Raw genomic sequence first — 23,332 nt, forward strand, 5'->3', positions numbered from 1 at the left:
TTGTATGAATTATTGTTTGTGTTTGTCCATTAATAATGCAAAACTGGGGTCGGTGTCATAATGCAGCCAAGACGCTCAAATTGGAAAATTCTAGCCTAACCAGACACATCCATTGCGCTGGGCCAGGTAACCATCTTGTCCTAAGATATTTACTTATTTCCTGTTGTGTTTCTTTCTTATTCGGTTGGTTTCGGGATTGTCCTGGACTAAAGCATTTTTTTTATGGTCCATTCAGCTATTAATTATTTTTAGGGACTTGGTTCACATGCCAAAATGGTTATCTAAAATAATGTAATATCAGTGGTAAAACCAATGGTAAATTGACAGAAGGCATCGAACCAAAGTGTACAAGTCGGACTTGAGTTACATCTCGTGTTGAAACAGACAACGTACTGTTTTTCAGGGAAATTTTCTCTCTCCTTGTCAGCGAAGCCAGACGAACCATTCAACCTAACATCATCTCTCGAAACACCTCACCCGGAGACCCGCCATGCATAACTCCACATTAATACCAAATCACAAACACACACATTTACAAACTGAGATCTTTCTTTCTCCCTCCCTCCCTCTCTCCCTCTCTAACAGACACACGCTCTGTCATCCGACAAATTCCAACTCACCTCTCTCTCCTTTCTCTCTCTAAAACACCCACATAAACGCCTCTGCACAACCCATTTCGGTCACCTTCATTCCTCTCCTACCTGCAAAACAACCATGGCAGACCCCAACCCTGCCCGCACCTTCGCCGATCCGGAGGACCCCATCATCGCCGCCACCGTCCCTGACCATTACACCCCGCTCTTGGATGTAGACCCACCAGCTGGAGAAAATTCCCGGCTACCCTTGAAGGGATTCTTGGTCATCTTATCTGGGTTGGTCTTGGTTGGGTTGTTAATGGCTTTAATCGGTGAGAATGGGCCCAGTGTATCACAAGATTCACAACAAAATGATTTGACATTGAATGCACCAGCGGAGTCTACGAATATATCTGCGCAGTTTTTGGAGCCAGCGTCACGAGGGCCATCGGCGGGCGTGTCAGAGAAGTCATTCCGGCTACATTCCGGCGTGAGAGCTCCGTTTCCGTGGAGCAACACCATGCTAACTTGGCAAAGAACGGGTTATCATTTTCAACCAGAAAAGAATTGGATGAACGGTAGGGTTATTTAAATTAAGGTTGTGTTTGCAACTGTGAGGTTCAAATTTCCGCAGCACCTTTTTAAATAGAATTTTGGAATTCAGTCAGCATCGCTTTTCTTTCTTCCCATTCCGTCGCCGCCCCCCAAGGAAGCACATCCAATTTGGAATAATTTCAGATTTTCTTTTCTTACGTACCCGAATCCATTCCTTTTTCCTTTTTAAATTTTTTTAATAAAACAAAATGTTACCGCCTAAGACACGGAACCAAACAGGTTCTACAGATCAGATTTTGCATGGAAATAGAGGTATAATGGTGGGTCCCATCAATATTATTGCCATTTAGTAAGGCTATAAAACAAAAACTTCGTAGTGGTACCTTGTTAATGTATTTCTTCTATTATTTTATTATTTTTAATCAGACCACTTTTATTAAAATTAAGAATAATTTTTTATATTTTTTAAAATTAATTAATTAAATAAACTTCTTAAGAGAGTCTATTTATGACGCGTCACTTTTAGTATCTAAAAAACTTATGTGTCAAGTTCATCAATTCTCCCCTCAAACAAATATGTTATAAATGTTAAATTTTGTTGAGAAAGGAATCAAATCATGGATTACCTCCCTTACCCAAATTTCTTTTCTTAGAAACATACGAAAACACCATCCAAATATTTTAGGAAATTAAGATTTTATATACCATTTTAATTTCAAAAGTTAATTTAATAATATTAGCCCAAAATTCCAAGAACCATCACCTATTCTGCTGAATTGCTTTAAAAATTTAAATTTTGACAATATAGATTCTTACATGAACTAATTACTTTTCTCTCTTTGTCGGTTCGCGCTCCTGGTGGGGAATCTCGTTGGCCGGCTTTGTAGATCCCAACGGTAACGCTACTTTCTCCTCTCCACATCTGTTTGCTGTACAACCTGCAATTAATTTGGGAAAAACGTGTTTCATGTGAAGAAAAATAGAAAATAATAACTTAAATTTATAAAATGATTATTTAAAAATAATTAGAATTTTATATTTTTCGATTAAAAAGGTAGTACTTTTTATTTTTTTAAAAATGTTTTCAGGATGTTTATCTAAAAATAATTAAAAATTTATATGTTTTTCGATTGAAAGGTAGCACTTTAATATATATATATATATATATATATATATATATATATATATATATTTTTTTTTTTTTTTTTTTTTTTTTGTAAAAAATAATTCTAAGTTTTATATATTAGAGGATAAAAATATATAAAATATTAATTATTTTTAAATAGTTGTTTGATGTGAGGTAACCGTTTGAATTTGAAAGGAATGACATCATGAGCCCTCAGTTTGAATTTGAAAGGAATGACATCATGAGCAATGGCTTTTTGCTTTTTGTAGGTCCAATGTTCTATGGTGGATGGTATCACTTCTTCTACCAGTACAACCCAGATGCTGCAGTGTGGGGCAACATAGTGTGGGGCCATGCCGTGTCAAAGGACCTCATAGAGTGGCTTCATCTCCCTTTGGCCATGGTGGCTGATCAGTGGTATGACACCAATGGTGTGTGGACTGGCTCTGCAACCCTTCTCTCTGATGGGCAAGTGATCATGCTCTACACTGGTGCCACCAATGAGTCGGTGCAGGTCCAGAACCTGGCATACCCTGCTGACTTGTCTGATCCACTCCTTGTGGACTGGGTCAAGTACCCAGGTAACCCAGTGCTTGTTCCCCCACCAGGCATCGATGACAAGGACTTTCGTGACCCTACAACAGCCTGGTATTGGCCCGATGGAAAATGGAGGATTGCTATCGGCTCTAAAGTTAACAAAACTGGCATTTCTTTAGTTTATAATACTGAGGACTTCAAGAAGTATGAGCTCATAGAAGGGGTTCTTCATGCTGTCCCTGGCACCGGCATGTGGGAGTGTGTGGACCTCTACCCTGTATCATTGAAGGAAGATAATGGGTTGGACACTTCCTTTAATGGCCCGGGAGTCAAGCATGTGCTCAAGGCTAGCCTTGATGATGACAAGAATGATTACTATGCCATTGGGACTTATTCGCTGGAGTCAGGTAATTGGACTCCAGATAATCCCAATTTGGATGTTGGTATTGGCCTGAGGTATGATTATGGCAAGTTCTATGCTTCCAAGACGTTCTATGATCAAAACAAGCAGAGGAGAATATTGTGGGGTTGGATTGGAGAAACTGATGGCGAATCTGCTGATATCAAGAAGGGATGGGCATCTGTTCAGGTCTGTTTTTTTCTCTGGTTCCTACATATATTTAAAGCCTGATTTGAACTACTTGGGTGATGATGACAAGGCTGTGTTTGGATTATTTTGTGTGGCAGAGCATTCCAAGGACGGTGGTCTTCGACAAGAAGACTGGTACCAATATACTTCAGTGGCCAGTGGCGGAGATCAAGAGTTTGAGAAAGAGTAGCAAAAAATTTGACAAACTAGAGGTTGGACCAGGATCAGTTGTGACACTAGAAGTGGAGAAAGCCACACAGGTCTGTTTTTTATTTTCAATGTGTGGAATTAAATCATAATTTTTTTGAGAACAAACTCCTGAGCTTACTGTGAGAACTCTGGTGTTGCAACAGATGGACATTACTGCTGAGTTCGAGATTGATAAAGAGGCTTTGAAGAGAATAGGTGAAAGCGATGTGGAGTACAGCTGCCGCACAAGTGGTGGATCTGCTCAACGGGGTGAACTGGGACCATTTGGCCTTCTGCTCCTCGCCGACGAGGGCCGTTGTGAGCAGACTCCTGTGTACTTCTATGTTGCCAAAGGCACTGATGGCCAGCTGAAGACTTTCTTCTGTACTGATGAGTCAAGGTTGGTTTCCATCCCGCCTATCATGCTCATTGCTCATTGCTCATGTTGGCGTTTCTAATGAAATTACTTTTTGTTTCTCCTAGGTCTTCTCTAGCAAATGATGTCGATAAACGAATTTTTGGGAGCACAGTTCCAGTAATCAAAGGAGAAAAGTTATCCATGAGGATACTGGTAAAATTAAAACACTGGTTTTTCACTTCTCTGAATGTCTTTATCAAAAGCAATTCTGATGAAAATGAATGGTGGCGCAGGTGGATCATTCCATAATAGAAAGCTTTGCGCAAGGTGGAAGGACATGCATCACATCCCGGGTGTATCCAACCAAGGCGATCTATGGAGCAGCTCAGCTCTATGTCTTCAACAATGCTACCTCAGCCAGCATCACTGCCTCAATCCAGACATGGGCAATGAAGTCTGCATACATCCGCCCCTACTCATCCCATCAGGAGTCCTAAAACTACGCCTCACTTGTGTTTTCATTCCGATCAGCTCATGATCCCACCGGTTGTATTAGGTCTTATCATCTCACTTTTTTTCATATTGTCAAGACAGTCCATATATTTGACCCCTTTGTAAGATAAAAATAGACCCTTTTTTCAGCAGAGTGAAATACATCTTCCATGGATGCATTACCGTTGGAAACCTCGTTGTTGTGCATTTATAACCATGTAATTCAGATGCATTATTATTATAAATATGTAGGCTTTGCTCTATTTCTTCATATCTTTCTGAGCAGATGCATAGCTGAGTTTGTTTGTAAAAAGATTAATTTATTCAGAGGATTTTGGTTTTCAACAAGAGTTGCATTTTCAGATAATCCCCAAGTTATTATTCCTTTCGTATATACCATCTAATTGTAGGCATTTTAAGATATGGGTGTCAAAAAATTCCCTCAGCAAAATGGTATGTACTAGACATTAGACCGAATTAGCAAATTCAAAATGAACTAAGAGTGCGTTTTGTATTGATTTTAAAAAACGTTTCTAGTATTTGTAACATTCGAATGAAATAAATTTATAAGTGTTAAAAATATTATAAACACTTCCTAAAATTACTGTCAAACAAACTCTAAACCCATAAAAGGAGAATTACTATTGGCATTGCCTTAAAGTGATTAACCTACCATTGTGTTAATTGAAACTGAAATTGGTTAGAAAGCTTCCACCTAGATGGAGCCTCTTGGCCATATGTGGACAGTTTCTTTACAATCTTATGGATGGTTCAATTGTTGAGGGGAAGCAGAGATGAGAATAGCAATTGAATTTTTTATTTTTATAGGAAAGGGCTAACTGTCCAGTTGCTTTGGATGTTAAACAAAAGATGAGAAGAGAAAAACAAGCAAGCTTCATCTTTTCAACAATACTTTAAAAATATGGACCTTCTCTTGAGAAAAATTGGAGAAGCATTCAGTAAGCAACGTCTTATGGTATGTGTCTGGTTCTAATTTAATAAGCATCCAGGAGCTCGATCAGAGACTTGGGTTTGAGTCTGTTTGACTTCTTCTTCATTGGAGTAAGACTCAAACCTGTAGGGACCCCTCCACCTGATGACACGTGGCACGCGTTTTTATCCGGATCAGCTCCATCCGGACTTTCCCAAGAGGACACGTGGCGTGCTTCTCCTATCCGGCCTCCTTAAAGGAGAAGCACACGACACTTGCAAACATCACATCCGGACGACCGCTATATCACATCCGGACGACCGTCATATCCTATCTGGATATGTTCTTGTCCGGATCGTTGATCAAAGTAAGCAAGTCTTACTACGTCATTCCGACAGCCTGCTACAGCCCACATTCTGCCGCCTATAGAGCGAAATGATAGGAATGATGGCAAGTCACCTCCCACGATCTATGACAGCTAAGTCACCTCCAAAGATCTCTGACAACCGCACGTAGGGTAATGATGGCCCTGCCACCACCTAGAGGCATCATGACGAGCCAAAAAGTCTCCCCACCATTAAAGAGGGAGGCAGAGCTTCTGTCACTATATATATATGAACCTTCACACAAAGAGGAAGGTAAGCTTGCTATACCTAGTAAAAGGCCAACTGATTGATCTCTCTATACATGGCTGATAAAACCATTGGAGGGTGTGTCCGGACACCCTATCCGGACATCTTTTGCAGTGACTACTGAGCCAGAACTCAATATTGGTTGAGAACGTGCATCCATTTGGCAGTTACGTGAATCACAGGGACGCGAGGCCTCAACAAGACCTCTTCAAAATTTCCAGATTAATGGATAATCTTCAACTCTTTAGTGTGCATGATTGAGGGGTAAAAGAATAGTGTGGCATATAGGAGTGACAATTCATGTTTGTAGGTTGCGCCTGTATCATATTGAAGTTTGGACATTCTATTAAATAGGTTAATCCAAACATGATACAAATAATTATCGGATTAAAAATATAAATCCGCATATGACTTAATTATTAAACAAGTAATACCTCGTATAATCCATTTAATAATTTAATTTTTAATAAGATGAGTTTTGTATAAGTCTATATGTTTAATATTTTAACTTATTTATTTTTAATCCAATTAATCCATTTATTCAAAAACAAATTTTAAAAACAATCAAATATGAGTGTTTATAGTTATAATTAGATTAATTAACATGTTTATTAATTGGATCAATTCAAGTCAAATTCATATTATGTAAATTGATCCAAAAACTACCTAAAGGGGATAATTGGGTTGGCTATGATATAAGAATTTGACTCGGACACTATTGTATTCCATTCAAACCCGTGGAAAACATGTTAAATTTAAATTGTGTTAACCACCCATAACAAACTTTGTCTAACCTAAGTGAGGGGACATCTGGTTTAGGCATGAGATAGGTTGGGCTTGTGCCTGAGGGGCTGAGGACGAGAGTGGGGCTCGGTAATCATAAAGGCCTTTGGGTCAAGCCCAGGCAGGACCATGTCCCAAAGAAAAAGACTAGGCCTAGCTATGATGGTCATGAGAATTCTCAATTATTTTGGCCACACTCTATGCCAAAGAGGCCTCAGAGTTTCACACCCACTTCGGCTTGATGTGAAACATGGGAGCCTCTGAATTGGAAGGTCTCTCCCACCCAGTCTGCCGTTTTAATATGAATATATCTAAACAAAAGCCTCCAAATTCTCTCTCTCTCTCTCTCTATTTAATTATCTATTTTCACACTCAGCTACCCCGTTGACCATAGTTGTATCTAAGATCTGAAGAAAAATAAGTGAATAAACAAAACTTCCACTCTTATAATTTCCTAGATCTGAGTCTGATTATGGTTTGACCTCCTTGGCCAATCCATGGCCTTGCCGCCCCTGTGGCCTCATCCATTTTCTTATAACACCTTCTCCATTATTGTAAGGCCCGATTGGAGCCAATCGCTGCCCAGTTCTCGCCTTATGCTCCGCCTTGCTCATTCAATCAATTACTCAGACCCCACAGCCTCATGCACATCTTATTATCTACAGTCATCATGATCCATGTTATTGTAATTGGTGCTGCTATTATTATTGCGATAACTTAGGTACAGCGGTCCATGCAAAAACATACAAATAAATTAAAGACATTCCTTGACCAAGTTGGGACCAAATCAGGGGATTATATTATATGGTTTATGGTTTCATTAAAATAAGAAGAGGAGATGGGTAGGTTTGTATTACAAGTTATAATAATGTAGATTGATAGCATGGAAATTGATGTCGTCTTACCGGGTTTAGCAATCAATGAGTTGGCACGTCTGGATTTTTCAATATTTTGGATCATCCCACCATGTGATGTCTACATTTTCATGCATGTAATTATAATGAAAATTTAAAAAATAAAATAAAAATCATCAATCAGCCCTTTGAACCTACCCATGTCCCGTACACATTTTCTTGAACACTTGTTTTCCTCTACAAAATCCCAAAATATGTATGATAAATAAATGGTATTCCCATTCCCATTCCCATTCCCATTCCCATTCCCATTGGGATTCGGGCTATTTATATAAATTTAATTCTCATTTTATAAGTGTTAAAAATTAGAAAACGAAAAAAAAAAAATTGAAATTCAATGATATATATAATCGGTGTAGCATTATCTGGAGGGGGAAAATTCTGTGTGAAATCACTCAAGTGGATGGGGGGCAGCGCCCTCCATTACAACCGCAATCTAGGCTTTTCCAAGTCATGAATGGCCATTGGCCAATTTCTCGCACCAACTTTGAGCTGGTTTCCACTTGCATTGGTCGGCAAGATCCTGGCTCAACCCCTGAAATCCCCAAAATATCCCAAGTTCCTAACCTCACATCCGGGAATGAGATAAGTGTGCCATCTGATAGCAATCAAATAAAATTTGCAAGCATCATGTCTTTTATTTATGATTCTTGTTGGTTAAGCTACTGGGCATTGATTGCATCCTTCTGCTTTTGCCCAATTCAGGGGTTGCCTTGTATTACCAAACACAATGGTAAATAAAATAAGGAATATATCATGTAACGCCAAGCTATCAATTAGAATGGTTAATAGACCAATTCAGGGCTGCCTGGGGTGCCATACCCAATTTGGGAGAAAAGGAAATGCTTGAATATTCTTATGTCACGGGCCCCACTACAACCCTGGGTTTTAGTTTTGCCCGTTGCTTGTTTACTTTCACCTTCTTGGTCAGGGTATTTAATTTGGAGCCATCCTTGGTGGGTGAGCTGCCTTATAATTTTGAAAATTTTATGTTACTCTTCTTTCATAATTGAAGTGTTATATTCTAGTCTAAATCTTATGAAACCTTTTTGCAAATGTATTTTAATTATATTTTATCAATAACTCATCCTTGATCATTTTCTTCCTGGATCCTGAAAGTTTATTTATGGCTGGCATCCTCGTATGATCCATGTCGTTGGGCCGATGACAGGCAGTCTCAATAGTGACCATCACAGCTCATTCATCACCGTAGGATTTAAATACCTGAGGGGGTGATGTAAGACCCACACCATTACGGTTGGTAATGGTGGGACCGCACGGTATTTTGACCTATTGCCTAAAAAGTAGTGCTGCTAAATATGTAACATTTTGGGATATCGAGGCTGAGTGTCAGCGCCACTGGCTCTGCAATTATTATGGTTTTAACATTACATACTGTTTGAAATTCTTTTAAATGGAGGACTCAATATTACACCACTTTATATAGAAGCTCATTGGAATCCAAAATTCCAGGGCAAATAGAGAAGATATTTGAGAAAAAGAAAAAGCTAAATATGTTTGAAAGAAATGGATGGTGGGAAGTAGGAGGGAAGGGAAGGAGGAGGCTGAAACGTTGAATGGAAGTGGGAATAGGAGCATGGGAGAGAGAGAGAGAGAGAAGGGGTGGGGACCAGAGAGCAGGTGGTGGGCTGGCAATCATGTGGCGCTTTCAGAAGATCCGAACGTTGGATTAAATGTCGGGGTTGGACGACACTGGTTTTATGCCTTTGCTATACGCGTGTGCCTCCTTTTTCTACGTCTTCCCTTCACTTCTGACCTGGCTCTCCGCTGTCACTCACCCTCCCACACTCTCTTTCTCCTTCTCTTTAACCCTTCTCTCTCCTCTTGTAATTAATTTTTTTTCTACCCAACTCCATTCATTTAATTTAATACGCAAGATTTTTGTTTTCTGCTTCTGTTGAAACGGAAGAACCGGATGAGAGGAAATTGGAGGAGACTGGGACTCTTGCGTCTCTTCTCTCTCAAGCTTTTTTTTTTTTTTTTTTCCCTTCTCTCAACGGATATGAGTGATGTTTGACGAGTGATGAGTCTGATGACCGACAAAAGCTTGGGATCAACTCTCAAAAGCCAACCAAAGTGCTTTGCTACAACCCACCCCCAAAAATATTGTACAAAAGTAAATATAGCCGTTCACTCTCTCTCTCTCTACCTCTCTGCTCTGCTTCTGCTTTCTCTCTCCCTCTTTCTGAATATGTGAGTAACCAAAAGCTTCACAAATCGGCTCTAAATTTCTAACCAACTCCCAAAAGTCTCATACATGGCTTCTTCGGGTTTTCTCGGACTGTCGCTTATCCACATTGCCTTACTTTTGAGCTTCTGTTTTGCTGAAGATCCCTTCGTTCACTTTGATTTTGAGGTCTCCTACATCACTGCTTCTCCTCTGGGTGTTCCCCAGCAGGTTTGTTCCTCGGATCTTTCTGTTTTCTACTTTCTCCCTCCAGTTTCACTGGATCTTCTCACGCGGGTCTGGTTTATTTTCATGAATGGTTCATGGGTTGGTCTTAGATTTTGAAATTTCAGTCAGTGGCTTCAGATCTGCAAACTGTTCTTACTTATTTTGTGTTCTGAGCTTCGTGGTTGTAGTGTTAAGTGAAACGAGATGATGGGCTTTGAAATGATGCTGAAAAGCTTTCCTTTTTAGGGTTCTAGTAATCTTCTTTCCATTTGCATTGCTTTGCAGGTTATTGCTATAAATGGAAAGTTCCCCGGTCCTGTAGTTAATGCCACTACTAACAACAATGTCGTAGTTAATGTACGGAACAAATTGGATGAGAATCTCCTCATTACCTGGTGAGTTTTGTAGTGATTTTCTCGCTAATTTGAATTGGAAGTAGTTGAAGTTTTGGAATGTAATGTTTTGATGTGTGCAACAGGTCAGGGATTCAACAGCGGCGTAGCTCATGGCAAGATGGTGTTCTGGGCACAAATTGTCCGATTCCACCAAAATGGAATTGGACCTACCAGTTTCAGGTCAAGGATCAGATTGGGAGCTTCTTTTACTTCCCGTCTCTCAATTTTCAGAGAGCAGCAGGCGGGTATGGCGGTTTTATTTAAACAACCGAGCTATAATTCCGATTCCTTTCGCCACCCCAGATGGGGATATCACCATTATGATTGGTGATTGGTACACCAAGAATCACACGGTTAGTGTTTGTTAGATTATCAGAATGATCCTCTTTATGTTGATGTTGGGTTTAGGATGTTATGTATGTAATGCTGGTCTTCTTTTTTCTCTCTTCTCTTTTCTTTAAATTGTAGGATCTGAGGAAGACCCTTAACGGAGGAAAAGAACTTGGTATGCCAAATGGGGTTCTCATTAATGGGAAAGGCCCTTATAGATATAACACTACGCTTGTCCCTGAGGGCATTGACTATGAAACAATTGATGTCCAGCCAGGTGATTAATCTTCATAGCTCATTGTTAAGGAATAATTTGTTAACAGTTCTGTCTGTTCATGGAATGGTTTTGTCTGTTTTAGTCATCTACTATCTAGGGATGTTTGTCTTGCAGGGCTGTGAACTGGACTTGAGAGTGACAAATAGTTAGATTGGTAGAGGCTTTACTATCTAGGGATGTTTGAACTTTGAATGCCTGTTTCTGTAAAATGTAAGAGATATCATTCTATTTGCGTCAGGGAACTGTTATTTCCAGCAGGAATTCTATTTTTCTTTCCTCCTTTTTTTTTTTTTTTTCCTTTTTCTGTTTTTGTTTCTGATTTTGTTCTTGCCTTATTCTTTGTTGTGAGATAAATCGTGTGTGGAGATGTGATAAATTGGTGGATGCAAAAAAAAATAGTCATGGAAATAGGGCTATAACTTTAGATGAGTATAATAGTTTTCTTCCTGATGTTGTGTGGTCTTAAGATTTACCATGAGAACCAAGATTACCTGCAATCTTTCATCCATCCACTGACATTATTGGGAAACAAATTACTGACTCTTAAGACCTTCAACAGTTGTAAGGAAAATAAAGAGAGGCTCTTTTGAGGGTTATGGATATATAGAACCTTGCATCACATAATTCTCGAGAACGATAATACCTGCTTGCATTCAAACACATATTAATGCATAGTGTCTTACTATACTAAATATTTTATTTAGATGTGGATATCACCTTTTTACTTGTTGAAGAACTATTTGAACTGTTGATTGACAAAGTTGTAAATTTGAACAGGCAAGACTTATCGTATTCGAGTACACAATGTTGGAGTATCGACTAGTTTGAATTTCAGGATCCAGAATCATAATCTGCTTTTAGCAGAGACAGAGGGATCATACACAGTGCAACAGAATTATACTAGCTTAGATATTCATGTTGGGCAATCTTATTCATTTTTGGTAACCATGGATCAGAATGCAAGTACTGATTACTACATTGTAGCTAGCGCTAGGTTTGTGAATGAGTCACTTTGGAAACGGGTTACTGGTGTTGCCATTTTGCGTTATTCAAATTCCAAAGGAAAGGCATCTGGTCCCCTTCCAGACCCACCAAACGATGAATTCGACAAAACATTCTCAATGAACCAAGCTAGATCCATCAGGTTTGTTCATAATGCGGTTTGAATGCATTAGCACACTATTCTTGTGAAAGAAAATGATTTTTCAGTATGTCTTTCTTTCTGTACCTTCCAATGATAGTATATCATTTTTCAAACACACCATTTAGATCCAGGTATTCTTGTTTCTACAAAATACTATTAGTTGGTAAACAACTCTAATTTTTGGAACTCATCATAAAGATATCATGATAAGTCAGGAAACTAGTGCTAATAGACTAGATAGCATGTTGTATATCTAGAGAAGTCTTTAAAATAATTCAGAAAGTATTTTTCAGTTCCAATCATATTTGCAGATGATTATATGTAGTGGAACTGGGCATTGCATTTTCAAATAAAAAAGGTTCATTTCTAGATTTCTATAAAATACTAGAGGTTTCTGATTACTTTGGTACTGTTTCTCCATTTTTATCACTGTGTGCAGGTGGAATGTATCTGCTAGTGGTGCTCGTCCTAACCCACAGGGATCTTTTAGGTATGGCTCAATCAATGTGACTGATGTTTATGTGTTGAAAAACAAGCCACCTGTGACGATCGATGGGAAAATGAGGACAACACTCAGTGGGATATCATTTGTTAATCCCACCACACCAATCAGGCTTGCAGATCAGTTCAAGGTGAAGGGAGTATATAAGCTTGATTTCCCCAAAACCCCACTTACTGGATCACCTCGGATGGAAACATCTGTAATTAATGGTACATATAGGGGATTTATGGAAGTAATACTACAGAACAATGACACCAAGATGCAGAGCTATCACATGAATGGATATGCATTTTTCGTTGTTGGGTAGGATTTGTTTCCTCCCTCTAGGCTTTATTATATCAACATGTGTATATGTTGGTTGAGTGTACATGATTTTTCTCAATATTGGTTAACTAATTGCAGGATGGATTATGGTGAGTGGACTGAGAATAGCAGGGGCACGTATAATAAATGGGATGGAATTGCCCGCTCCACTACACAGGTATGTCCGCATTGTCCGGACAGGAATGTGCTTTTAGTCTAAATTGATACCTTCTAAAGCCTTGGGGTAGCATGGTGTTATTTGTTTAGCCCTTTCTATTTTCATTTTTGACTTAATAGTATGAATAGGAACATATGCTCTTATTCACATGCCTAATGAGATGATGGATTCAGGATTCTATAGTGTGGGGAAACCATTGGTACATCCCTAACTCTGTGTCACAAACGCTAGTGTTACCAAGCCAATCATACCTTGTCATGGGCCATTGAGGCTCTGGAAACTTGATTCCATCATTTTATTTTATTATTTCATATTTTCCTCTCAACCACTCCAGAGAGAGAAACTGTGGAAGGCCAGATAAGTTAGAGTCTATTTGCTTCATGCTGTGGGAATGATGGATCATCATCGAGGAGAATGCGCAAATGTATAAATTCATAAGCACTCTATGGACTCCAATTAAATTAGAGCATTTCAGCTGTAAACTATTTGGTTCATTTTGCCTGGTTCTGTATTATTTTACACTGTGCCAGTGCCCATAAAGCAATGACCTGAAAAGTTGTGGTGGTCTCCACAAACTCAAAGGGTGCTCAGAACATTCCTATTTCTGTGCTATGCAGGTTTTCCCTGGTGCATGGACGGCAATCTTAATCTCTCTCGACAATGTTGGAGTTTGGAACCTGAGAGCAGAAAATCTTGACTCATGGCATCTTGGCCAAGAAACATATGTCAGGGTTGTCAATCCAGAGGCTACAAACAAGACTGAGTTGCCCATGCCAGATAATGCCCTTTTTTGCGGTGCCCTGAGCAAAATGCAGAAGTATGCATAAGACCCATTCTTACTTTCTTTTCTTCACTAGTTGTCTCTTTTAACCAACTTTGGTTCTACATTTCCTTTTCATTTTCAGGCCACAAGACATCACTTCTTCAACCACATCAATCAGTGGCAGTAAATTAAGTATTTTCTTCACTCTGTTGATGATCTATGCTGCAATCTCCACTTTCCACTAAACCTCTTCACCTTAAGTTGCTTGAGGGGAGCCATGCTTGCTTAGTGAGGTTTGTGATTGTGAGTGTTAGGTGTGTAATAATTCTAGTCTTGTTGATATGAATGTTCGATGATTTTGGTATTTATTTTTTTATTTCACGATGTCTAATGTGCTCCCTGGGTTGTTGGGATTTATCATTCTTTTATTACCTCCAAACTTTATGTACTGATGACAATTCATCAATTTTCAATACAATTAACTTCCCATGTGTTAGTTTAGTCTGTTTTAAATAACAACTTTGAATTTCTGTTATCATTTTGTTCCACTTCTATTGTAACTTAGGAGTTTGAACTGCTGAAGACAAGATGTATTATCTTTTGTGTGCATGTTGAACGAGTGATAAAAATAGGAGATGATTGTCTACTCAACAGGGGTTTGATGAGCTAAATGTCCGTCAGTGTGGAATATAAAAAAATCATGAGCCTTCCTAAAGAAAATCATCCTGAGAGACATAAGACTAATTTACAGGTGTTAACGTGGATGGCAGAAGCTGTGGGTCTAGCTGGATCAGCATGGCTCCTTAAAGTTCTTAATTTGCTGTTTTTAGCTTTTTGATCTCCTTGGGATTCTTAGTTATCCTGCAGATGGAGCAAAATCATAACATTTCAATTCTTAGTTTGTTCGCTCGAGTAGGTTTTGCAGTAAACAAAGGTGCTATTAGACGTTATTTCTTTACCCTTTTTGTCCAAAGGAGACAATGGGCTACAGAGTAGGTTTCAAGTCTCTACTACAAATCAACTAGATTTTACTAATAGGGTAGTTCTTACCTGTTTCGAATTGTACCGACCAAGTGATGGAACTAACGGCAAAATGATCTATCTCATGGCAACGTTGCAAGATGAGTTTAGAACTGTTTCAAAAGTAAAATCTTAATCTTTAACTGAGATAAGATTGTATGGAATTCGTTAAATTTCCTGTGGCTTAAAAGAACCATATATAGGCGCTAGGCCTACCAAGGAAGACCAACGTGTACCTTGAAATCTGCTCTTGTAAGATGGGTCGTGAATGTCAGGCATGGAGTAGGCATTGCTTCATTAGTCCACTGAGAACAAAACATGCCCATGTGCCATACAGGGGAAATGCATCATTTTGAAGCCAATACAGTATAAGCATGCTTTGACAATAGCTTGATTTTTCCTGTCAGGCAGAGTTCGGCAGTGTGATTTCTACATATGATAAAAAACAATCTTTGTCGTCTCAGTTTTTTTTTTTTTTAACTAATGTGTGGTCCTATCAATGGCTGCTCACAACCGATTCCTTTCTAAAGTCTTTATGTGTTGCCTATTCAATTACCCACATTTTTATCATACAGTTCAATCTTGGGGGCTGTTTGGAAGCTCAGGAAATAGGCTAGCCCCACGGTTTTACCCTGTATCAGAGTGGTGGAGAACCGACTGCTTAATGCGAGTATCCAATTTTTATCTTCACAAATGGCCCCTCATTTCAATGTTCATTGTGTTTCACCTTGTGAGCAAATTTGTAGGCGGAATTGAGGACTAAATCCCACTGCAACCATTTTCGCCATCGACATTTGCAATATCAACTAATACAAGTGGAAGTTTTTGTTATGGACTCTTCTTTTGATAACTTGCATTACATGCTTTCTGAAAAGCTGGATGGTGGAAGTGCTTAGCATGTGTTCCATCTTCCATGATTTGAGGCTTTTGGAGCTGAAACGGTGAGAGACAACAGAAGAAGAAGCAACTTTTACAGGGATTCAACAGTGCTTGTGGGGGCTTTCTTTCAAGCCCTTTTATTGATAAGTACATTTGTAGGAAGAGCAGGATAAAATAGCCTTTTGGTAAATGGCAGCATCCTATGCAAATGCCTTCAACTTTACAAGCCACGCTTGCCTCTCCCAAACTTCAATTCTCCATACAATTTTTGGGCAGTGGAGAATTCACAATAATCAGCAAAATGCTTCTTCTATTTGCTTCCTCCCCACCTGGATCTCTGTGACTCCGACAATCCATCCTTGTCACCAAGGCCCCTCTGTTTTTAGAAATCCACGTACGATTCTTGCATCATTTTGCCCCACTATTGTTACCTTTTCTCCAACTCCTTATGAGTTGCATTAATGGCTGCACATGAAGTGGGGTATTGTTGGACATTGTTGGCCCCGGCTTTATAATTCAAGGCACCATTCACTCCATTTATTTCAAATCACTCTTAACCATATTCTAGTGTTCCCGAAACAGCAAATATTTCTGCCTGTTTCCCTGCACAGGCCCTCCCGCCCAGACCTGCCCAAAATGGGGCTCCAACAGAGAGAAATACTCCATTTGAAGTGACTTTATCTAATAACAAGTTAAAATACTTCAAAAAATAAAGTTAAGAAAAAAAATGAAACTCAAAGCAAAAGAGGTTAGAAGAAGAGGTTTTTGAACTTGTGATATTTTCTTAAGACATGTAAGACAACGTACCAAGCTGTCCCAGACAGCGCCAGAGGAAGAGGTTGCATGCTCACGGATTTCGTTTGCTTGAAATGGAGGTTTCTGCCATGCCAAACCCGATTCAGTACACCACATTCATTTTTCATTAAGGGAGAAATGTTTGACAGTTGAAACGCAGCAACAGTGATGACTGCCCCACTTCAGCAAGCGTGACTACTGCTACTGTAGAGGGATCCAGCCCGAAGATCGATGCATCCAGCAGGTTTGAACGCGATATCACATTCATTTTCAGTCCCTGATCCATCACCCACTACACAGCTGGCCCATATACTTAGATCATAGCCGATTGTGAACGTGATCACAAGGGATGAACCCAAACAAGGGTAGATTTAAATTGGTAGTAGTGTTTAGAGTTTGAAATTTATGGAGTGAGGTGAATCGGCAATTTCAAATTTTGGGCAGTAGTGGTCAATGTCCTACTTCGTAAATTTACAAGCAAATACACTTCAAGAGTCTTTATGCCAAGCTCAATCTCTGAAGAAACAAATACTCCCAATTTAGAAAAAAAAAAAGTGCGATTCAAATTCAGAATATTAGAGTTAAATAGTGGGATCTGCAATCCATCTTATGCTTGTGATTCAATTATATATAATTGAATAAAAAAAATCAAAATATTTAACTTTTTATTAAAAACAAAAATAGCATTTTGAAACAATCAAAACACAATCTCAATATGATTTTCATTCTATTAATACTTAAATTAATAAAAAAAAAAAAAACAACATAACAATTAATACTATTAAGTATTAAATTATATTTAAAGTTGAGTAAAATAAAATTTTATTTAGATTTAAATAAAAAAACACCACCTTAATAAAGAAATTATCATCTTTTGACTTCTAATTATAAAAATTAAATCGATTAAATCATAAGTAGTTAGGTACTTTCAAATAGCTAAATAATTTAACAATGGATTTTGAAAGACCCAAGCTTAGAATATATATATATATGGCTTTGGAACTACCAATCTATTTAAAGCACTCACAATTAGGTTTAGAAATGTTATTGAAAAGGTGTCATTTTTGGTTGTGTTTATGCATCACAGTGTTTCTCTTAAACTAGTGCATCTACTACCAATGAATTAATATTTAAGATTAGTATGTATTGACGATAATATATGAAACTCAAAGAATTAGGATATTTAAGAGAAGAGATCCATTTTAAAGAAAATATTGTAACATATTTCCAATCTTGTATGGAAATATTGTGTAGTACTGTTTAATCATTTATTTTTTCAGTCCTATATGTGGTATAAGTAATGGTGCACCACAAGTACTGAATAACATTCAAACAACCATGCACGGCCTGCTAATTTATTAGACTGCCAAATAAATTCCACAAAACTAATGGCTGGATGAATTGCATCCTAGAGGAATTACCCTACTGTATCTTACCGTGATCGGAGGACTACAAGCAATTGGCCAAATAGTCTCTAACTCAAGTACAGTAGAGGTGAAAAATGTGGGGGGAAAAAATGTACAACATGGATGGCATCAACACTGGTTCAAAAACTTGTTAGGAATTCAAAAAAATGTACAACAGAAGAATATTTATGAAGGAAATTAGACATACAAGACATATTATGGGTGTTTTTTTTTTTTTTTTTTTCTTGGTAACTAGCTTCTGCTAGCAGTGAACTCTTAACTACACTCTCAATGTATGGCATTTTTCTAGAGTGGGTGCTAGCATGAGGGGGTTTGTATGGTCATTTGAGCAAAGGGATGGACCATGTACGTACATATATGCCTTGAAACTTCAAATAATGACTATCGCAACTTCAAATTCTACTTATTTTCAAATATCCTTTTCAACAACCTCTGTGATAGAAGGGTTAATCAAATATGTCATATTAAGAGCTGCGTTAATCATTTAGTGGATTTATGATGGAAATCAAGGAATTGGGAGAGAATAAATTGGAGGGATTTAAGGGAGTGCATGTTTGAATTCCTATCTTACCCTCAGATATTTGTCCTTGTTTTTAGTAGTGGGGGCAATAGAGGGGATAAACTTGGGTCCAAACTTGATGCCTCACCAGTTTCTTTTCAAGATTTCATTCATGCATGTTCAAAGTGTCAAATTTATGTGATACAGCAAGTTTAGTTCATTCATAAATGTTGAATCTGATGTTATCGGCCATGGGAAGTAATTTGCTGGTCTGGAAACTATTTTGCCTTTACTCCAAGGTAGGATCAAGTCAACAAGTAGTTAATGCAACTATATACCAATATAGCAACACAATTTTCTTTGAGATTTGTTCTATGTTTTAGAACTCTCAATCACAAATATGAAAGCAAATTCCAACTGTATTTCTTTGTATAGAGCAACAATTCGAAGCACATATATATATATATATATATATATATATACTTCACGGTGCCATCATTATGCTGAATTATGATGCCTTTACGCATCCAGTACTCCTCTTGAAGAACAATCATTTCAAACATGAATAATTCACCATCATTATAGGATTACAATTGTTCTATTCAACCTATGTATTAAGATTATTAGAAACCCTACTATCCCTTGAGTTCCTACATCATTTTCAAATTTACTTTATTTCAACAGTCAGGAGGAGCTTTTACTTTTCATCTAAGACTCTCATTTTAGTTGAATGGAATATTGCATTGTGGAAATGGACGAGAGGGTTTCTGTGTTTCAATATAAGTCGATCTTCCCAGGCTAGGGAAGCGCAAATGACGATTTCTTAAGAAAATTGGGTGCATGATGCATCAGGTATGCAGGTAGGCCACTCTTTACTATCAACTTTGAAACACTCTGAGCTTACAAAATGAATATTGAGGCAGTGGATCAAGTAATTAAACAATTCACGCATAACCATGCATCCTATATTTGAGCCTTATAAACAGTGGGGTCCGTGGGGATGATTTTCAGGATCCCAAGAAATTAACATCTCATTGTTCTCATATCTCATTTATTTATCAGTTTCATAATATATATATATATATATATATATTTCTGATCTTCAAGGTCTTACTCTGGCATTTCTGTGGAACCCTCTGCTACACGAATTACACACCAACCCAACCCCTCAGGACAAAAATTAACAAACCCAAACACGAATCCCACAACCATGTACCCACAAGGAAAGAAGCCCAAATTGAATTTAAAGAAATATCTTTGTTTTCAAATGAAGACGATGCCCCAAGCCTAAAGATGTATAAGTGAGTGACCTATCATTTAGTAACTTATTATTTGAGAATTATAAACAGGTAGCAGTCCACCTACCCCCACCATGGAGAAGGGTTCTGTAGCAGTGAAAGAGAAAGTCATATAGATATGGTGATTAATTAGAAAAGAATGTGAACTAATTGGCATATGAGTTTTGGGTGAATATGCAAATTAAAAACGGAATGATGTGAACAAGGTTGATAAAAAAGAAGTATAAGTGCAGAATGAATAGAAACATGAAAGACAAGAAACTAGTTGATTTAGCAAAGCTACATTGCTGATGATAATTATCGAAGCATTAAGGATAAGTCTTCCAAACAAAAGTAGACATAAAGGTTTGAAAGTACATGCGGGCTAGAGAAGTATCAACACTGAAAGACCTTGATTGGCAAATGGGTCACGTAGATATTGAAGTTGTTAGACTTGACAAGCATCCGAACTTGAAAACCTTTCTTCCCCATTTTCAATAGGAAGCCGTGCAATAAAGACTACTGCTAGAAGTCTTCTCTACAAGAGAGAAGAGAGAGAGAGAGAGAGAGAGAGAGAGAGAGAGAGAGAAGGCGCTTACAACAGATGGAAAGAGAGGAACAAAGAAAAACCAACACAAGTCCACTTCTAGTAAGGAGAGACACCGACATTGGCAGAAGCAAAGAAGCCATCTTTCATGAGAACGTCCTCTCCTTCCTGCAAATGCCCAAAATACAAAAATTCAGAGAGAAGGAAGTCACATGCAGTGCAGTAGGAAGACATGGAGAGGGTGCTTAAGTACCTGTTGGCGCACGTTAGCCTTCTTCATCGTCTGATCAGGCATGAGTCCAAAGTGGATGTGAGGGAAATGGGCCCACTGGAAGCAAGAAAAACAAACATATTTATATACATTCAAATATCAAAGTTCGACCCCACAAAAGATGTTACCCTAATTTGGCAACAAATGCAACCCTAACAACTTTTCCTGGATCTTACATTCTTTGCAGCTGCACTGAAGGCTTCTCTGTGAGTTATATCAGGGTTTCCCGCCTTGATGCGTTGGATCTCGTCCCTGCAGATTGATGTATATAAAAGAGGGTCATGACCATTCGTTTGCTTCAAATTTTTAGCTGCTTCTGTAATAGTCTTATCCCGGAAATGATATATAGAAATAGTAGAGAGAGAAGACTTATTGCTGTTATTATTGTAATAGGGCTTTCTATATATAATTACTCACTTGATGAATCGGTTGTACGCGGACGGGACTCTCTGTCTCTTCTCCGGAGCTGGACATGCACAGACATACAGACACATTAAAATCACTTATGCTGACTTCTAGCGGAATTCTGCATTTTATGATCTTCCTCTCTTTCTCTGTCTGGCCACTTCATGAATGTTTCTCTATCTCCATAATGTACCGTCTATAGTATCTTTACTATCTACGATTCCAGGGAGAGAATTCTCTATCGAAAAGATTTAGTAAGATAAAATGATTTGTTGTCTGGTCAGCTTGATTAACATGTTTAGGGACATGGGCTAGATTAAACTTGGCTTCGGCAACAACACAAAAATAAAGAAAGGCATGAAAGAAGAAGTCTTGTCAACTAGATTTAACTTGAAAAGTTTTCAGCTTGCCTTTTAATGATTAATTTCATGGTCCTGCTGATGATTATCGAGGAGTGTTGGGAGATATGGAATGATGGGTGCAAGTAACACAGTAGTTAGGGTTTCTTTTCAGGACTCAGTTAAAAGGAAAAAGAGAAAAAGACAATAAAAAAAGAGAAATATAAATAATGGCTTTAGATCCAGAAAGTGGAGTGTCAATGGAGGACAGCAATGGCAGGGCGTGAAACAAACTTTAGAAAAGCTATTGCTAAATGAAGCTTGTGGTATCATAACAGAAGTCTGGAATAGCTCTCATAAGAGGTTTAGGCTTCAAATTAACTGACGTGTTAAAGGTTCTTTCTCCCCTGTCACCAGACCAAGAGACCCTCTAAAACTGTAGGGAAAAGCAAAAAAGCAAATGGGGCTGATTCTTTTCCGCTTTTTTCTTGATTGCCTAAGAGAGTACTGTATACTTAACAGACTAAAGTGCAGGTGTTTTGAAAATTTCCTTCAAATCCACTCCTTAGGAAAAATGGTATCGACAAGTTAGGGAACAATCTGGTGAGCCAAAACAGTTATATTCAAGCACCCAGAGCTAAGGGCCTGGAAAAGCAGTAAGAAATAGAAGATGTAAAAATGAATCTCACGTCTGTTAATCACCGGGGGTCTGGGAAGTTCATCAGCTCCTCCTCTAGCTAACACAGAAAAGTCATTTGCGGTGGTCTGATTGATCAAAAAGTTCGGAGATGGATTTGGCATCTCTTCCTGCAACATAATTATCAACCAAACAGCAACATTAATTAATTCGTATAAAAATTTAGGATTTTTGTCTTGGAAACTGCCTGTTGATTATGATATACCAGAATATTATGGGAAGGAGAGAAGAAGGCGTGGCCCAGGTGAAGCTGATTGGCTGAAGGTAGAAGCAATCCACGAAGGTTTACTGGCAACAGGTTAGTGCAGTGTCCACATCGAACAGTAACAGTCTTGAACAGACTGGTGCAAGGAACGCTCACCTATATCATAAAACAAGCAAGGGAAAAAATGGGAAACCCCAAAAGATGAATATGAGAAAGAAGAGAAAAGAAAAGAAAAACCCTAACCTAATTGGGTAAAGAAAATGGATTAGAGCTAGCGTGAAGAATACAAAACAAGTAAGGCAAAGGAATACCGCGAGAACGGTGTCGCAAATGTTGCAATGGACATAACAGAGCTGCTCGGAAGGAGGGAGGTGGTCCAGCGACAAGGTTGAAGAGGAGGACATCTTTGATTCCCTGTTCTCTTGGATGTGATTTGATTGCTCCCACTGGCTGATTGATTGACTGATTGATTGATTGACAGATTAACCAACTCCTTGGGTCTGCTTTTGTTGATTATGAGTTATGAAAGAAAGGAGATAAAGAGAAAGAGAGAGAAAGAGGAGAGGTGAGAGATCTGCTTGGTCTAGTAGATATAAGACGAGAGAGAGAGAGAGAGAGGATCTGGTAGTTTTCTCTCTTCCCCTCAGTTTCTTAGCGTTGTTGTTTATAGTTCATACATACATGTATATACGGTAAGTAATGCATCTATGTGTGGATGCATCCATGTTATAGAATGAATGATGATGATCAACCAATCACATATGTGGGAGAGTTAGATCGCATACTATTTCCAACATACATTATGCATATTACACATGGTTTTATGATATGACATAAGAAAGGAACGTGTGTGGTTGGCATTCCCGATGTGTGTCATATGAAGTGAGAGAGAGTGAGTGAGTGAGTGAGAGAGAGAGAGTGAGTGAGTGAGAGAGAGAGAGAGAGAGAGAGAGAGAGCGAGGCGGCAGATGTGGGGGAGAGGA

At 38.4% G+C, this 23,332-nt stretch overlaps 3 protein-coding genes across 3 annotated transcripts; 2 read left to right on the top strand and 1 right to left on the bottom strand.

Moving 5' to 3' along the window:
- Positions 1–525: 525 nt before the first annotated feature.
- LOC117904968 (acid beta-fructofuranosidase) lies at positions 526–4,692 on the top strand. Its single transcript, XM_034817805.1, has 7 exons — positions 526–1,153; positions 2,018–2,026; positions 2,526–3,382; positions 3,481–3,642; positions 3,736–3,971; positions 4,055–4,142; positions 4,223–4,692. Exons 1-7 carry the CDS (start codon positions 715–717, stop codon positions 4,424–4,426), a joined length of 1,995 nt encoding a protein of 664 aa, XP_034673696.1. The 5' UTR covers positions 526–714; the 3' UTR covers positions 4,427–4,692.
- Positions 4,693–9,676: 4,984 nt separating this feature from the next.
- LOC117933912 (monocopper oxidase-like protein SKU5) lies at positions 9,677–14,505 on the top strand. The gene is given in 10 exon segments (XM_034855497.1): positions 9,677–10,100; positions 10,383–10,492; positions 10,576–10,751; positions 10,754–10,845; positions 10,961–11,099; positions 11,877–12,243; positions 12,683–13,048; positions 13,148–13,226; positions 13,844–14,043; positions 14,132–14,505. Coding segments are annotated over 10 exon segments (1,773 nt in total). The 5' UTR covers positions 9,677–9,959; the 3' UTR covers positions 14,235–14,505.
- A 5,643-nt stretch (positions 14,506–20,148) lies between these two features.
- Positions 20,149–22,956, bottom strand: LOC117927348 (axial regulator YABBY 1-like). Its single transcript, XM_034846844.1, has 7 exons — positions 22,661–22,956; positions 22,350–22,505; positions 22,137–22,254; positions 21,122–21,170; positions 20,881–20,956; positions 20,687–20,761; positions 20,149–20,601 (listed from the first exon to the last, which is right to left on the bottom strand). Exons 1-7 carry the CDS (start codon positions 22,751–22,753, stop codon positions 20,533–20,535), a joined length of 636 nt encoding a protein of 211 aa, XP_034702735.1. The 5' UTR covers positions 22,754–22,956; the 3' UTR covers positions 20,149–20,532.
- Between the last annotated feature and the right edge of the window lie 376 nt (positions 22,957–23,332).

The sequence above is a fragment of the Vitis riparia genome, chromosome 2, assembly GCF_004353265.1.
Source record: "Vitis riparia cultivar Riparia Gloire de Montpellier isolate 1030 chromosome 2, EGFV_Vit.rip_1.0, whole genome shotgun sequence".
Taxonomy (NCBI): Eukaryota; Viridiplantae; Streptophyta; class Magnoliopsida; order Vitales; family Vitaceae; genus Vitis; species Vitis riparia.